Genomic DNA, 18,723 nt, shown 5'->3' on the forward strand with positions numbered 1-18,723 from the left:
TGTCACTCTTTATTTGATTATGTCTGTCAACATCAATGATCTACGAAAATTAATCTGCAACAATGAGAAATATCTCCAGACACTAACTCGCCCAGGTTTTCTTCTAAAATAAGGGAGGGTCCTGATGAGTCAATTTCTATTACAAACTGCAAATTATAAAAGTTATAGCCTTCTTTTTTTGTTTGATAACAGTATGCCCTACAGTGAGGATTGAGAAAGAAAACAGAGCGCAGGGTGTGAATGTATCACTTGTGGATGTCTAAAAGCTAGTGCCAGCTTGAGAATCCACGGGCTGAAACACAATTATACCTCATACATAATGCATGAGGGGAGTTTAAACGAATGGTCAATTGTCCTACTGTCTACTGGCAGAAAAGGTCAGGAGCGAGTGCAAGAGGAGAACAGTGGAGAAGTGTGGGCCTCGTCAGTGGCTGAAAAGTGTTGGAGGACTTCATTTTGCCACTTAATTTGCCCTCTGTCTTCTATCCTGGTGGGTGATAAAGAGCTCTGGCTTTAAAGTATGAAAGCTATATTTGATGGGAATAATTAGTGAGCCAAATGTGCCCCTAAGGTTTAACTGGGAGACACAGTGCCCTCTGGTGCAGATGGAGAAATTGTGTACGCTCGCCCTGACAGAACAGGTGTTCGCTAGATAGCAGTTCGCTTAGACAACAACATCAAAAAATAATATTAATGCTCTATTTTTGGCCAAAGTATCTCAGTGATTATTGTATCTAGATACAAAGCAATGGTTATTAAGCAAACTCCAGGAAATCTATTTTCTGCATGCTTTATCACCCATTGCTAACCACACAACATTATCCATTATCCAATTACTGCCTTTTAATTAGAAGGGGGGTCCGACCCTTGAAAACCCCTAAAAAGAGGGTAAAAGCAATCGTTTTTGGGGGTTGAAACATACATCCTTCTTATCCGATAATGATAAAAATTTTCTATAAATTTACAATACCCATGCCTGGGAGAATCTTGAAATACGATTTCACGTGGGTTGCGTCCTCATTAAGGCAGCACCTGCACAGGCCAGAGAAGGCATTGTGTGTACGTAGCTAGCTACATTTTTAAAAACACTTTCTTCATTCATTCATTGTCTTTAACCACTTTTCCAGTTCAGGGTTGTGGTGGGTCTGGAGCCTAGACGAAATCATTAGGTGCAAGGCACACACAGGGCCACACACATTCACTCACACCTATAGAAACTTTTGAGTAGCCAGTCCACCTACCAACGTGTGTAGCTATGAGATTATCTGTGTTTTTGGACCGTGGGAGGAAACCAGCGCAGCCGGAAGAAACCCATGCAAACACAGGGAGAACACACCACACTCCTCACAGACAGTCACCCGGAGGAAACCCACACAGACACAGGGAGAACACACCACACTCCTCACAGACAGTCACCCGGAGGAAACCCACACAGACACAGAGAGAACACACCACACTGCTCACAGACAGTCACCCGGAGGAAACCCACACAGACACAGAGAGAACACACCACACTCCTCACAGACAGTCACCCGGAGAAAACCCACCGAGACACAGAGAGAACACACCACACTCCTCACAGACAGTCACCCGGAGCAGAACTTGAACCCACAGCCTCCAGGTCCCTGGTGGTGGACCTGCTACACCACTGTGCCGCCCCAAAAACACTTTATTGCCTTCAGTAAACGACTCACAAGTTTCAGGCTGAAGATGTGTTTTTTAGGTGCTTCGAACACTACATTTAATGTGGAACAGAACATACAAATAAGAAGTTATGTTTATTATTAATGTGGACTGTATTTTCTGTACAACACAAGCACAAACGTATGAAACTCATCAGGAACTTAACATCAACTACAAGCTCAAAGTAATGTATGCACTATTTTAATGTGGAAGGGAAAAATTGACCAAGAACCTGAAAACTTCATAATCTAGTGGCTGTAGTAGTGAGGTATTAGTTGCTGCTGTGAGTGGTTCTACAGTAAACACAAATATCACTGCAGTGAATCAATACATTCATCTAGAAACTTAAAGCACATGGCTGAGGCACATTGGATTAAAAAAGAGAGTTTAATTTGGAGACTAACAATAGCCAAGCTTCTGTATAAAGGCCTTCCACCACTCCTCCCTTCACAGTTCACACTGTAGACGCTGTACTGGTCCCAGTGTGACTGACTGAGATAGAACCCAAGCCTAAACTACAGTGACTTTCAGTGACTTTATTCCAGTTTATTTAGAACTAAGTCACACATGGTTCCTGTGGAAGAGACTCTGTAAAATATGAGTTTAATTTAATATAATATTAATATAATATGGGTGGTCTATGCCTTTAATAACAGTCAGGTACAGGTCTAAATCCTGTACGGTGGTGAGAACCAGTATCATTGTGTGATTGTGCTCTACACTACTGTCTATTGTTGGTGACTCCTGAATACAGAGGCTGTGGTGTGGTATGTGACACAGTAGCTGGTGTAATGGAGTTATCATTAATGTACTGCAGACTTTACAGTAAACAAGCAAGACTCTGTAAGGACTTCAAGACTTCAGTTTACTGAAGCATGCTCCTGCACTGTTCTGGTTTATTAGGAGCTGAAGAACAAGTTTGATCCCCCAGTTGTCATTGTGTAATTCGCACCTTGGTTAGAAGGACTGTAGTTTTGTGGTGAAACTTGAAGGAAGGTAGATTTCTGTAGAGATTTCTGCTCTGTGATGTATGTGAAACATCTATTTAAGCAATAGATCACAAGAGGGTGTGTATTATCATGAAATAATACAGCTGTGATTCTGTAGTCCATCTCAGTTGTTATTTCGCAATAATACACAACCTCAAGTGTTCTATTAGTTTTATACAAAGTTTGGGTAATAAAGTATGAAATAAATAAAAGTAGCTGTGAAGGTGGCATCAGATATGTTTATGAAATGTATTAATTCTAATCCTAATACAATCTTAACAGCCAAAGTTCCACAACAAGTAGCTTGTCACAGTAATGTATTCCACTGCACTGCATTCACTGCTCAGATTGGATCAGCCTCAATTCACTTACTGCACCTTACTACAATATCAGTGTCACTTACCTGCTGAGTAAATTAGCCACACCGCTAATCTGCAGAATAAACTACTTCAGATACATTTCTTCTGCACAAAAGAGTCTTTCTAGCCCAGTCAAAGAGTGCATTATATTTATTTTCTACAGGGTGGGCCATTTATATGGATACACCTTAATAAAATGGGAATGGTTGGTGATATTAACTTCCTGTTTGTGGCACATTAGTATATGGGAGGGGGGAAACTTTTTAAGATGGGTGGTGACCATGGCGGCCATTTTGAAGTCGGCCATTTTGGATCCAACTTTTGTTTTTTCAATGGGAAGAGGGTCATGTGACACATCAAACTCATTGGGAATTTCACAAAAGAAACAATGGTGTACTTGGTTTTAACGTAACTTTATTCTTTCATGAGTTATTTACAAGTTTCTGTCTACTTATAAAATGTGTTCAAAGTGGTGCCCATTGTGTTAGATTGTCAATGCAACCCTCTTCTCCCACTCTTCACACACTGAGAGCAACACCGCAGGAGAAATGCTAGCACAGGCTTCCAGTGTCCGTAGTTTCAGGTGCTGCACGTCTCGTATCTTCACAGCATAGACAACTGCCTTCAGATGACCCCAAAGATAAAAGTCTAAGGGGTCAGATCGGGAGATCTTGGGGCCATTCAACTGGCCCACGACGACCAATCCACTTTCCAGGAAACTGTTCATCTAGGAATGCTCGGACCTGACACCCATAATGTGGTGGTGCACCATCTTACTGGAAAAACTCAGGGAACGTGCCAGCTTCAGTGCATAAAGAGGAAAACACATCATCGTGTAGCAATTTAACATCCAGTGGCCTTGAGGTTTCCATTGATGAAGAATAGCCCCACTATCTTTGTACCCCATACACCACACCATACCATCAAGACGTGCAGCATCTGAAACTACGGATACTGGAAGCCTGTGCTAGCATTTCTCCTGCGGTGTTGCTATCAGTGTGTGAAGAGTGGGAAAAGAGGACTGCACTGACAATCCAACACAATGGGCAGCACTTTGAACACATTTTATAAGTGGTCAGAAACTTGTAAATAACTCATGAAAGAATAAAGTTACGTTAAAAGCACACCATTGTTTTTCTTGTGAAATTCCCAATAAGTTTGATGTGTCACATGACCCTCTTCCCATTGAAAAAACAAAAGTTGGATCAAAAGTGGCCGACTTCAAAATGGCCGCCATTGTCACCACCCATCTTGAAAAGTTTCCCCCCTCCCACATACTAATGTGCCACAAACAGGAAGTTAATATCACCAACCATTCCCATTTTATTAAGGTGTATCCACATAAATGACCCACCCTTTAGAACAGTTCACACAACCTGATTGGGTGAGAAGTGTTCTATCCATGCTGATATTCCATAATAACAGCATGTTTTTATCACAACCACCATATGACTCCTCTGAGCCATTGTTAACCATACTGTTAACACAAAATATATTTTATTAGAACGCTTCTCTACCAATCAGAGTGCATGACAGGAACTAACGGTTGTATAATGCATCATAATATATTTTTTGTACATTTTAAACTTTAAAAACAAAGTAAAACCTTGTAGATACTCAGGGTGACTTACTGTACTGTATTCACATGTCACTAAGAATATATCACTGGGGGTAAACTGGTAGATATAGTTAGATGTTGCCAGTTGTTTCTGTAACTTTGTCGTTCTGCTGAGGTCACATCGAATGCACTAATATAGTGGTGTTTCGACCATGTGGCAATGCCCCCAGACACAGCCGAATAACAAGGACAGGTGAAACCATACGGATCACTGCAGGGACCCTAAGAACCATTGCACCACTACGTGAACCTTTTGAAGACCCCTGATGTTGAGTCTAGTTTAGATGGCATCTGAGCTTTGTTTTTGTTGGTCTGAGTGTGGGGCACCTGTTGTGTCTGAGCGGTTGAATTCAGGTCAGGCTTTGTGTTCTGTTTTGATTAGAAGAGTGTAAGTTACGTCTGGTTCTGTGTTTCATTTCTCAAGGTTGAGTCAGGCAGAGTCTAATTGTTTGAATCTGAGGCTTGTCAGGTTGGGCTGTGTGTTTGGGTTTAGTTTAGGTCACGTTTTTCCTGCAGTATCTATTTGACTGAATCTGGGTCAGGTTCTGTTTTGTGGTCTTTTGTGGATTGGTTGAGGCAGAGTCACATTGCGTCTATGGGTTTATGAAGACAGTGTATCTACAAAATTTGTAATTCTGGGAGAAACATCCCTAAAGGGCAGGGTGTTTGAGACAGTATCTTAAACCTGTCGGTGGATTTAAACGTTATAGACAAGGACACACCCCTGCAATCTTTGCTGCAGAAACTACATTATTACATTAAATTTTCTGTAATAGGGCTTTACACATTTTTAAAACATTTCTATGAACATTTGATGACATTCAGCCATGAAAACAATAGTGAGGTCAGGACTGATACTGGATGATCACAAATACCATCCCAACTCATCCTAAATATACTGAATGTTATTCCATCACTTTAGAGAACACTGAAGAGAGCTGCTGCTTCTCACAAACCCAGTGCTGGTTTGTCATTGGCCATGGTGGTTTCTCAGTAGCAAGAGCACAAAGAATGGGTTTGTGTTTTGTAGGAAAACATTCCTCAGCCGTCACCTCGGGCAGGCATGTTCGTGATGCCACAGAGAATGATGGGACATTCTGATCGTTCTTGTCGGCAGGTCATGAACCGAGGCGTCCTTGTTAATGTGGGTGGAGCAAGAACCTTTTCTTTTTTTATTTAAAAATAAAATAAAGTTGACCATTTATACACATTTTGGACATTGGTGTCGTTAAAAATCAATTTTCATTTTCCTTCACAAGCTGTTTTTACTACTACTTAATAAGCAAAAATGTGACCTGAGTATTTTTGTTTCTGCTCAAAAACACAGTGCTCAATTAGCCTTTTTTATTTTTTATTTTGTGGGTCCCTGTCTTTGATTGATTCACTTTGACTTTTTTTGTGAATGCCCTTGCAGACATAGAGTTTGCACCAGGTGCTGCATATTTTATGCTCACTGACTCTCTCTCTCTCTCTCTCTCTCTCTCTCTCTCTCTCTCTCTCTCTCTCTCTCTCTCTCTCTCTCCTCTCTCTCTCCCTCTCTCTCTCTCTTTTTCACTCTCTCCCTCTCTCTCCATCTCTCTCTCTCTCTCTCTCTCTCTCTCTCTTTCACTCCTCTCTCTCTCTCTCTCCTCTCTCTCTCTCTCTCTCTCTCTCTCTCTCCTCTCTCTCTCCCTCTCTCTCTCTCTTTCACTCCTCTCTCTCTCTCTCTCTCTCTCTCTCTCTCTCTCTCTCTCTCTCTCTCTTTCACTCACTCACTCACTCACTCCCTCTCTAGGCTAACTTTGACAGTGTCCATGTCCAGTTCTGTTTTGCTATTTATGCCCCTAAGATATCCACACGACTGATGTTTTAATTTGTCCTTTACTTTTCTCTTTACGTTATCAGGAGCTCTGCTTCTTCTCGGTTGTGCTCTGTCTGTCAGTATGTTTTCACGTTGGCTGCCTGTGTGCATTCACACATTTAGACACAACCACATGCATCATACATACACACCTCTCCTCAGGCTTTAGCACTTCTCTGGCCAACTCACTCATTAGCATACATGTGCACGCCACACACACACACACACACACACACACACACACACACACAACCAAGTAACACATCCTGCAAAAGGCAGGTGGTAAATCCATGTGGTTTCACAATCTGTTACCTGCAGTTTTCTACAAGAAATAGGGCACCATTTAAAAAGGTTTACACCATTAACACTGTTTTTATTATTATTATTTTTTTGCTAAGCATTTGCTAAGGTGTGCAATATGGTTATAATTAATGAAGTGATATGATAAATATCAGTGAATGATAACTACTATATTCTCAGCATATCGTGCGATGTAGAAATGTTGATATCATCAATGTTTTGATGATAATAGAAAAATAATGCATGTTTAAATGATTTAATCTAGTTCAGTACGTAATGATTTGCAATATGAGTAATATTTATGCTAAATATTAGAGAGGCAATCATATGGCGATGGGTAGTCACAGATGATATCTAGTGTTTTTTCTGTAGGTATTTGCCAGGTGCCAGTGCATAAAGATTTCATGACTGTCCAGAAACCATCTAGAATACAGTGACTTAAAAGGAGGTCAAGAAAATATTTAATAGTCAAAATAAATACATCAAATACCTGTCAACAATATTGGCCATATCTAAATGTGTCTCTGATTGATTGGTACATCTCTAGTAAATAAAGTTAATAATAAACCATTGGCCTTGGTGTAGTGTGGTGTGTGTAACACCACTGACTTTAACACAACAGACCGGGGTACAGTTCTGGGTTTGCACACCACACACCGATCCTGGGACACGACTCGTAAAAATGCAGTTGCTTCTGTAACACGACTGGAGTTGTGAATCACCCTGGATTAGAGCTTTTGCGTGAATGTACATGAATGTAATCCTTGATTCCCGAGACATGCTGCTCTACTGATTACTTCTCAAATGTAGGTTGATTGGTCTGTTTGGTTTTGATTTTGGATTCTTAAAACATGGTTAAATTCACTAGCCCCTAAGATGCAACCTGATTGGTCGGCTGATTTAAAACACACACACACACACACACACACACACAAACCATGTCTTTGTTTTCCTAAAACACTTTCTTAATTCTTGAAAATCGTCTGATGGCTGCTTCCTGTGGTGTCACATGCAAGCTACATATTGGCAGTTGAGGTTATCAATATCTTGGTGGGGGAAATATGCCAGAAATACAGCCATAATAATTAAAGACATTATAGACCATATTTCTGAGCCATATTTACAGATGATTGCAAAATAAATGTGAAGACAAAGGTGCTTATTTCTCCTGAAAAAGACCCCAGTGATCTGTAGTGTCTTCCAGAGATTTAGTAGAGATCTCAGTAAAGTCTCACAGCATTCTCAGATTTGTCATCAAGGCTCTTCTCCTGTGTCATGTATCAATTTGCCTTATGCTATTTCTTTCATGCACAGAACTTTTTGAGAATAACCAAGTCCCCCGACTCATTAAAGAGCAACACTCAACAAACTGAAGAAAAAAACATAAAAAAAGATAATTTTGACCAGAAATGTGCAATTTATACATATTCCTTTGTATCAAAGCAGTGACCAAGAGCCTTTTTCTTCACACACACACACACACACACACACACACGCCCCCTCGCAAAAAAAGCCGCCCACCTACTCACAAATACAAGTCTCTTCTTTTATCCGCACTCAACCAGCAGCATCAGCACCCACGCACAAGTTCACTCTCCTATCAGCACGGAACACCGGGCGAGCGACATAGAGAGAGAGAGAGAGAGCGAGAGAAAGTACTCACCGTGATGGTAGGGATGGCAGTGACCAGCGAGTAGACCAGGACCGGGGGCACTTTGCTGTTCTCCTCAGGACCAGGGTATGGCTTGGAGAAGGCTTTGTCAAAGCAGAAGAAGCCCTGGACGTGGACGGGGAACGTGTCCGTGTACTCAAAGTAATACGCCAGCAGCACAGTACCCGCCATGATCACCAGCTGGAAATAGAACATGATCCTGCCTTTAGAACCGAGAAGAAGAAGAAGGAAGAGGAGGAGGAGGAGGAGGAGGAGGAGGAACACTCCAAAGCCTGCGCTCCACTCCCCTTACTACCACCACACACACATAGCACCGGCATAGAGAGAGAGAGAGAGAGAGAGAGAGAGAGAGAGAGGGGAGAGAGAGAGAGAGAAAGAGAGAGAGGAGAGTCGAGTACCAGAGAAAGACAGGAACAGAAAAGAGGAGGAAGGAGAGAATGAGAAATGTGAGATACGCTCCCACAGAAACAGGAAAATGTTTCTAGTATTGACGAAAACCATCCAGTGTATGAGAAGGACAGAGAGAGAGAGAGAGAGAGAGAGAGAGAGAGAGAGAGTGTGAGACAGTGATGGAAAGGAGTAAAAAAGGAAAGCAGAAAGTGAGGGAGAGATTCTGAGCAAAAGAGAGGATGCAAAGGATGGAGGGGGGGCTGCTTGAATGTGTGTGAGCTGGCACAAAAGAGTCTGCCATGTGTAGATCTTCGTGTGTGTGTGTGTGTGTGTGTGTGTGTGTGTGTGTGTGTGTGTGTGTGTATGGATTTATTCTATGTGTGAAGTGCAGCGTGAGTAGATGTCATGTGTGAACATGATCATTAGTACATTTTAATGGAGGCTTCTTGCCATCTTGCTTTCAGAAACATTCCCAAATTCGCGAACACTGGAACACACACACTGAACACATTCTCTCAGGGGAATAGCTGTGTGTGTGTGTGTGGGGGGGGGGGGGGGGGGGGGCATTGCACAGATGAGGGTCACCCTGAGGGTTTTTTATTCACACACATACACTTGAGTGCGCGCGCACACACACACACACACACACACACACACACACACATTTCATACATTAAATGAACAATGGGTCCTGCATACGTCTCAAATATATTATACATACCCCAACATTTTAATACGTATATCATATTTCATATGTGTTACACATTGTATTAATGTATAATAATAATAATAATAATAATAATAATAACATGTACTGTACGGTACTGTGTAGAAACCACCCTTCATTTAATTTCCAGACGAAATGACACATAACACACTTCTGAGTGATGAAATGATCTGTGCCTTGATCCGATTATTGGGAAATCGCCAATTCAAATCCTCCGTGGCATCTCAGCCCTCCAAGCCAGGCGTTAAAGAGAGCACAGCTAGTCTCATTTGGTCTCAGTCGGTCCCCCAGACATCACACAAGCGTAGTGCAGTCAGCTGATGTGACAGGTCTGGGCAGTTATTGTTCCCCTCCAGTGCACTGAACTGTCCAGTGGTTGTATGTTAGCAACAGTTCTTCCAAAACAACTAGCGTTCAGGTGGATTTGGTGATGACTAAATATTGGGATGAATATTTGAATGAAATTATAAAATAACACATTTTAATTACAAACATATACATATATTTAATATTTAATTAAAAACAATATAATTTTTATTTTTTATAGAATTCGTATCCACAACTGTAGCTTAAATTCAATTTCTAATTCGCTAAATTTCGCTAAATTTTGTTTTTCAGAGACGTTTCTTCACACCTCTACATTCAGTTCACTACTCAAAGTATATTCAGCGGCTTTCTTTAATTTGCAGTTGTTTCTCAATAACAGCATGTTGACAGCTGAAAATTCCTTCAGACTCATAACAGCCGTGTGTGTAGCTGTGGTACCGTTTGTTAAAACAGATTGTAAATTCAGAACTATGTTGCTGCAGTTCCCTCTCTTATTGCAGCAAAACCAGGACAGCTTCATCTCGGAAATGTACAAAAGCGCACGCACACACAGGCCGAGATATTTATAAACTTTGTGTCAGTCAATCTTTCAGACTTGTTTGGAGATGTCCTCCCTATCCATCTTTCCCGGGAGAGAAGAGATTGTTTGGCACGTCATTGTGTAGAAAACTGTACTGTTCAGATGTTCAGAGGAAACAGAAAGCATTTACAACAGGCCGTATTCAAACCCCATATGAATAACAGGCAAAATGAAAATGCCAGCAGTTATTTCTGACTTTTTCTTTTAATGTAATTATTCTGACAGTACTTTGGATTGGTTAGAATGTGTTGTATAATGTCAAAGGGACAAATATAATAACAAATTATATTTTGGGTTTTATTTATTTATTTGTTTTTCAGTTTGATCACAGGCCTTGGAGCTGTTTTACACCAAAAGTATTAAAAAAAGAGAAGATTAGAACCATAGAAACCATGAATCTCTTTCCAGTGCTGAGAGTCCCGGAGTCTCTAGCTGAATAGTCTCTCTGATGCTGAATGGATAAAGAGTTTACTCTCAGATGCGTTGAGCTGCTATGTATTTCCTCATATTAAATTTGATGCCAGATACATTCCAAAAAAGATGGGACAGGGACAACCAATAAGAGGTAAAATGGCTAAAATAGGTTCATTGGCCCTGGCCCTGTCCTGTTTGTCCCACCATGTGGTTACTTAGCACATGGCTCTTTGTTTTGTTTTGTTCCTGTCTCCCTTGTTTCCTCCTTAGCCCCTCCTTGGTTTGTAGCTCCACCCTCTCATCAGTGTCACTTCTTGTGATTGTTGTTCCCAGGTGTTTTGTGTTGTCCTCTAGTTTATAACCCTGTCTTGACTCTCAGTGTTTGTTGACCATTTGCATTCCACATATCCCGTTGTGTATTGGTATCGATGTCATTCCAGGTACCGCTGTTTCTTTGTATCTATGTATTTAGGCTTAGCATTAGCTCTGTAATTAGGTTTAGCATTAGCTCTGTGTTTAGCATTAGCTCTGTGTTTAGCATTAGCTCTGTGATTTGGTTTAGTCTTAGCTTTCTGTTTAGTTTTCTGGGTATTTCTGTGTAGTTCTGTTCAGGTTAATGTTTAGTGTTTTGTCTTTGTTTTTATGTCTCTTAATTACTCATTTTCTAGTTTGCATTTTCCTTTGTTATAAGAAAGTATCCTCCCTGCATTTACCTCTGCTTCCCTGAGTGCACAGCCTGACAAAAGAACCTTCAGAGTCTTTCTGAAATAAAATTGTGTAGGCCCTCACCATTCTGTGAGAGACTGCGTGGACAAATATGTAATTATGTAATTTAAGAATATTTTTTCTCAGTGTAAAATAGGAAGGAACATTTTCGTTTGCAGTACATTCATTCATTGTCTGTAACCCTTATCCAGTTCAGGGTGGCGGTGCATCCGGGGCCTACATGGATTCACTTGGCGCAAGGCAGGAACATTCACACCTATAGACACTTTTGAGTCTCCAATCCACATACCAGCATGTGTTTTTGGAGCAAGGGAGGAAACTGAAGCACCTGGAGGAAACCCATGCAGACACAGGGAGAACACACCACACTCATCACAGACAGTCACCTGGAGGAAACCCACACAGACACAGGGAGAACACACCACACTCATCACAGACAGTCACCTGGAGGAAACCCACACAGACACAGGGAGAACACACCACACTCATCACAGACAGTCACTCGGAGGAAACCCACACAGGGAGAACACACCACACTCCTCACAGACAATCACTCGGAGGAAACCCACACAGACACAGGGAGAACACACCACACTTCCCACAGACAATCACTTGGAGGAAACCCACGCAGACACAGGGAGAACACACCACACACCTCACAGACAGTCACTCGGAGGAAACCCACACAGACACAGGGAGAACACACCACACGTGTGTGTGTATGGATTTATTCTATGTGTGAAGTGCAGCGTGAGTAGATGTCATGTGTGAACATGATCATTAGCACATTTTAATGGAGGCTTCTTGCCATCTTGCTTTCAGAAACATTCCCAAATTCACGAACACTGGAACACACACACTGAACACATTCTCTCAGGGGAATAGCTGTGTGTGTGTGGGGGGGGGGCATTGCACAGATGAGGGTCACCCTGAGGGTTTTTTATTCACACACATACACTTGAGTGCGCACGCACACACACATAACACACACACACACACACAGACAGTCACTCAGAGGAAACCCACGCAGACACAGAGAGAACACACCACACTCCTCACAGACAGTCACTCGGAGGAAACCCACGCAGACACAGGGAGAACACACCACACTCCTCACAGACAGTCACTCGGAGGAAACCCACGCAGACACAGGGAGAACACACCACACTCCTCACAGACAGTCACTCGGAGGAAACCCACGCAGACACAGGGAAAACACACCACAGTCCTCACAGACAGTCACCCGGAGGAAACCCACGCAGACACAGGGAGAACACACCACAGTCCTCACAGACAGTCACTCGGAGGAAACCCACGCAGACACAGGGAGAACACACCACACTCCTCACAGTCACCCGGAGCAGGACTTGAAACCACAACCCAAGGACCCTGGAGATGTGACAGAGAAAATACCTGTGCTGCTCATTTGCAGTAAATTATATTATTCCAATATTCAGAGAATCTAGAGAAATCTATATACCAGGGATAAGACTCAAAACAAATATTAGCTCACTGTGGTTTTCAGGCCCTAAGGTGGCACTGATTTAAAAACAGCTATGTTTCTCTGGTGGACATCACTACATGGACTCAACAATTCCCAAGGCCACTGTCTGCAAACACACAAATGCAAAGCAGAAACTTGCAGACTTCTCCAGGCCCAAGCTCATTTAAGACAGTCTGAGGCAAGCGGAAAAGTGTTCTATGGCCCAACAAATTAAAATTTGAAATTCCTTCTAAAATCATGGATACCGGGGGTCTGTCTAATGCTCCTTTTGAGTCAGATTCTGCCAGAACAAGATCCAGAACCTCTTGTATTTGAACGGGTTTACCGCCAGCCAGCCAGTGTCTTTTTCTTGGAAGGCTTTGCTTACTGCATGGATTACAAAATCATGGCTCCTTAGTAAAACAGTCAGGTGCTAAAATGAAAAGAATAGGTGCCTTATAAAATGATAAACACTATAAAGGAGGCTCCAAGTTGTTTAGCAGCTGAAATCCTACAAGCAGCAAGAATTGGGAAAATATTTTACTTTCCGAACCACAGCAATTGGTCTCCTCTGTTCTCAAACATTTATAGAGTGTGGTTAAAAGCAGAGGTGAAGCAACACAGTGATAAACAAGATGCCATTTCAGATTTTTCCAACATTCTGCTGATATTTGGACAGCACAGTAGCAGTAGTCACCTCAGATGACTATCTGTGAGGAGCTTGGTGTATTCTTCTCGCATCTGAGTCGGTTTCCTTCAGGTACTGTTTTCTTGTCACAGTCCAAAAACACGTACTGGTAGGTGGAACAGCCATGCAAATGTGTTCATCGCTGTGAATGTGTGTACTGAGGTTCAAGAAGTTATACTGCTGTGGCAATTTCATGGTCTGCCTCAGCGCTATTTCTGGAGCATGAGGGTACACCTACCTTCCTTTGTCAAGCCCAGCACAAAGAATTTACCTCATTAGGTCAGATTACTCACGAGCAGGCTCAAAATACGCAGCTTTATTTCACTCTCCGCAAAAAATCCCACTCTGTCCTAATCTCATCATGAGTCAACGGCACAGCAAAGGCATATGCTGAGCCTCAAGGGAGAGGCTAATGCCGAGATATGCCTGAGCTCCTGGAGGTCTTAATAACCATAAAAATCCAGGACATGATGACTCACATTAACACTGCCTTCCAAAATAACATTTCTCTGAGGCGTGGGATTAAGTTGGAGATCAGCTAGTTCTGTAAAGTGAGCTGAAGAATGAAACCACAGGCATAGTTCATTTAAGCTTATGAGGAGGTCCTTCTGCTCTTCCAGAGTCCAGAAAATACATGGATATAATACTATTTTAAAGCAATTTACTACTGAAAAACATGTGATTCTGATATCATCACACAATTATATACACATGCTAATAATGCTAAAACATTACTTAAGGTTTAAACACTGCACAACTCCACACTCTGAGGTTGTGAAGCAGTTACTAAGTAAGCATTTATTGTTGGATTATTTTCAACATTGATACAAGCCCTATATATAGCCTTCGAAATGGGCCTAAATTTCCATAGTGTCAGCATTGACAGATTTTGATTATTTAGGATGCACTAGAGCATGCTGTTTAGATTTGGCGAGCGATGGAGGCCCACATGGTCCTGTAACCCACAGTGCCAGAATCACGATGTGGGTCTCTGCTCACTCAAAGAGCTTTAATTCACTGAGGGAGGAAGAGGAGGAGGGACTATTCCATATGGCACCAGGACTATTTTCTACTGCTACAAATTTAGCTCTCGCTAAAGAAGCTCAGTTATCTGTTGGTTTAGATCAGATATATTTAGTTTAAGTGTATGCAGAATTGAATCTGTTCTTGTCTACATGAATCTGGCCTTTACCTACAATTGCAGTCATGGGTTTGCTCCTTACACTGGCTCAGATTCTTCTGTTCCATTGTCAGTCACCCATACTATTAGACATTCCACAAAACAAGCCAGTTAAAGGTAATATGAGACTTATTATATCTCCTGCCAGACAAGCTGGTAAATGGTTCTCTCTAATGTGAAGCACTCGGTGGTTTTTGAATACAAAGTAAAGTTAATTAAATAAGCTATTATGTAAAATCAGACGAGATGGTAAAGCTTCTGAAAACGTTTTTGAAAAGTTGTTAGAAATGTTCTTTTAACATAGATATGACATTCATTCATTCATTGTCTGTAACCACGTATCCATTTCAGGGTCGCGGTGGCTCCCGTGGGCGCAAGGCAGAAACACAACCTGGAGGGGGCGCCGATCCTTCACAGGGCGACACACACTCACACATTCACTCACACACTCACACCTATGGATGCTTTTTTTTAGTCTAGATATATGACAGTATAATGTAATACCCACTGCTTGTATGTCCCTTTGAAATTACATTTCTATATGTATAAAATATTCTATACACTCACTGGCCACTATTAGGTACACCTACCTTGTATCTAAACTGTGGACACAGTGTTTAAAAACTCAAACAGCACTGCTGTGTCTTATCCATTTGTATCAGCTCAGGACACCCTCCACACCACCACCACATCAGTGTCAGTGTTTAGAGCTTAGACTCAGTGACCAGACAAATAAATCCTGCTCTGTGGTGGTCCTGAATGTTGAACAACATTGTTGATTACAGTCTGTAATTACAAAGTGCTCCTGTACAGTCAGTCGACCTGATCAAATGGACAATGACTGTAGATACAAGGTGAATGTAGGGTGACCAGACGTCCTCTTTTACCCGGACATGTCCTCTTTTTTAGACTTAAAATAATTTCCGTTCGGAATTTCACAAACGTCCGGCATTTTGTTTTTCTAGAGCTTACATAGAACTTCGAGACGTTTCGTTCACAAACTAGTCCCGCCCTCCCCTACTCCGATTGGTTCGCTTGAGTGAGAAGGGGGCGTGGTAAAGTAGCCTAAAATCTTCTGATTGGACGGTCTGACTGTAGAGCTACCGTTATTGGTCGATAACCTTCTCTGTAAACATTTAATTGGTCAGTCTGCACGTCAGTAGTCCTTGTTTACGTCAGGCAAAGCTCAGGTACCCACCCTCATCTCGAGCAGCTATGACTAAACGTAAATGTAAGTTCTCAGATGAATTAAAAAAGAAATTCCCAAGTTTTGTGTAGAAAATAAAGGTGTAAAGGACCTAAAAGCACACATAGGTTCAGCTAAGAATACAACAGCAGCGAGTGGCATGACCTCATCACCCCCCTCAAGACGTGTCCTCTTTTTCACCATCTCAGATCTGGTCACTCTAGATGTATTAAATTTAGTAATTCTGCAGAGTGTAGTATGAATTTATAGGGAATCCTAAATTCTCTCATCTGATTCGGATGCCTCCTGGACGCCTTCCTGGTGAGGTGTTCCATGCATGTCCAACGGGGAGGAGGCCCCGGGGCAGACCAAGAACACGCTGGAGAGACTACATGTCTCGACTGGCCTGGGAACGCCTCGGTATACCCCCGGAGGAGCTGGAGGCAGTGGCTGGGGAGAGGGAGGCCTGGGTTTCTTTGCTCCGACTGCTTCCCCCGCAACCTGGACCCGGATAAGCGGCAGATAATGGATGGAAGGATGGATGGATAAATTCTCTGATTTTAAAATAGCACTCATGAAATGTTTGATAATATACTGGCGATATGAATCTATGAGTTCTGGGTGGCCATGGTGGAACTGGCTTGTTTCTGTGTGATTTTTTTTTTTTGTGCTGTTAATTATGTTAGGGCATTTTAATTGGGCTTTATTTGGCCCTAATATTAATTTCCTCCCTTTGTACAAGAGTCAGATTCATGCTTGAACATGACTCTGCAGCTGAAGCTCTTTAGTCATCACTTCAGCTGTGAGTAAAGCAGATTTAGAGCTGCAGCTGGATGAGCAAAGCACACAGATGGTTACAGCTATTTTAAATCTAACATGTACAGATGCTGGCAGCAGTGAGACCAGAGTCCAGAATGCACGGAGCAAGAAGCATAGTCTCAAATCTTCTGGTGAAGTTTTGCTTTAAAGGCGATTTTTACGATTGTAATCCAAAAAAATTCTTTTTATAAAATTCACAAGAGGTTTCCTCACCATTTGCTAGTGCTCCAGTCTGTTTTTGTGCTTGAAGCTTTGTGTTTGCAAACACCAGTGTCTGTAAATGAGTAAAAAACCAAACTGTCTTGATCTGGTATGCTGGGGTTTTTCTCTCTCTGCTCATAACAGATGCATCTGGACGTTTTTAGACAACGGAGAGAACTCCAAATGTTGAGAAGCACAGACCAAAATGAGGATGTCGCTCTATTCTTGGTAATAATTACTTATTTTTGCTGTTTCAGATCACTTAAGGTGGAAATGTCTCAAATCACGGGGGACAGCTAAGTGCATTACTGAAAGTGATACAAAAATAACTTACAAATGAGTATTTGTGGTAATTCAGACAGTGATAAAAGCTAATAAACTAATTAAACTATAGCCATGTCCCCCTCAAACACACCGGTCCACCTTAAAAGATGCAGTGCTTCTAAATGTAAACAACCAGAGAGCTGCATTTGCCCACAATTGTAGATATTCTCTTTAATATCTCATTGTTCATGCACTTTTAGTATCATGAAATTAATGTTATACCACACACAGTTGCCATTGTAAAACATTTTAAGTGAATATTAGTCTTAGCTTATTGATTTAACTGCTTATGTGTCCATAATAAACATAAAAGAGCCAATATTTGCACAGATTTTATTTCCAGATAATTAATTCATTTGGGCAACTGTATAATTGATGTCTCTAGCCACCTGCCACTAGTTTATTGGCATCTCGAACCAATTCTGGACACTATATAAGTTTATTTTAGCCCTAGACCTAAAATTATAACACAAAGTGAACTGCAAAATTACTGTAACTAACAATGCTCCACCCAAAACTCAAAATGCATGTTATAAACAATCTTTTCAAGTATAGTGGAGACTGGGGTAGGCTCCGGACCCACCCTAACCCTGAATTGGAAGCAGTTACAATGAATAAATGCGTGTATATATTCGTTATCTGTAACATGTGTTTGGAGGTAATTTTACAAAACCAAACTGTCTAGTAGTTCCTCACTATGTTAAATTAGATGGATATTTCAGATAGAAAACCATAGATACTTCAATAAACAATTGAAAACCTATACATTTTAAGGCATCCCTCATCACATTAAGAATTCAAATACTGCATAGGAATTAATGGAGTATGGCATTCTCTGTCTATTCTCCACTAATCTACTAACAATCCATTAATAATCATTTAGGGTGCAGTCCATGAATCAATCACCTAGAGAAATCAATCACATAATGACTTGACCACCAGACTGCTCAGAGAAACCCAAGTCAAATATTCAAATGTATAACATCCAGTCCCATGTCCTTTAGACAACGCAACCTGATACAATGACAGCTCCCTGCTGCTCTATCATGTCCAAACTTTAATTAGATTTTGAACCAGGCTCATTACCCATAGAGACCTTGTGAGGTATATTCTTGACTGCTCTTTTACATGAAGGTGGACCAGAGCCATTGGACATGGAGGTGATGCAGTAATTTGACTGACAGATTTCTTTATGTATGCCTTGCTCATTACAGAAT

General features: G+C 41.5%; 1 protein-coding gene across 2 annotated transcripts in view; it reads right to left on the bottom strand.

Annotated features, from left to right (window-relative positions):
* plppr2a (phospholipid phosphatase related 2a) overlaps positions 1-18,723 on the bottom strand; it is an 87,986-nt gene that overhangs the window by 38,263 nt on the left and 31,000 nt on the right. For both annotated transcript variants that reach the window (XM_066642147.1, XM_066642148.1), the window contains exon 3: positions 8,453-8,641. In XM_066642147.1, coding sequence (XP_066498244.1) covers positions 8,453-8,641 — 189 coding nt within the window. The remainder of the gene's footprint in view (positions 1-8,452; positions 8,642-18,723) is intronic.

The sequence above is a fragment of the Hoplias malabaricus genome, chromosome 13 (genome assembly GCF_029633855.1).
Source record: "Hoplias malabaricus isolate fHopMal1 chromosome 13, fHopMal1.hap1, whole genome shotgun sequence".
NCBI lineage: Eukaryota > Metazoa > Chordata > Actinopteri > Characiformes > Erythrinidae > Hoplias > Hoplias malabaricus.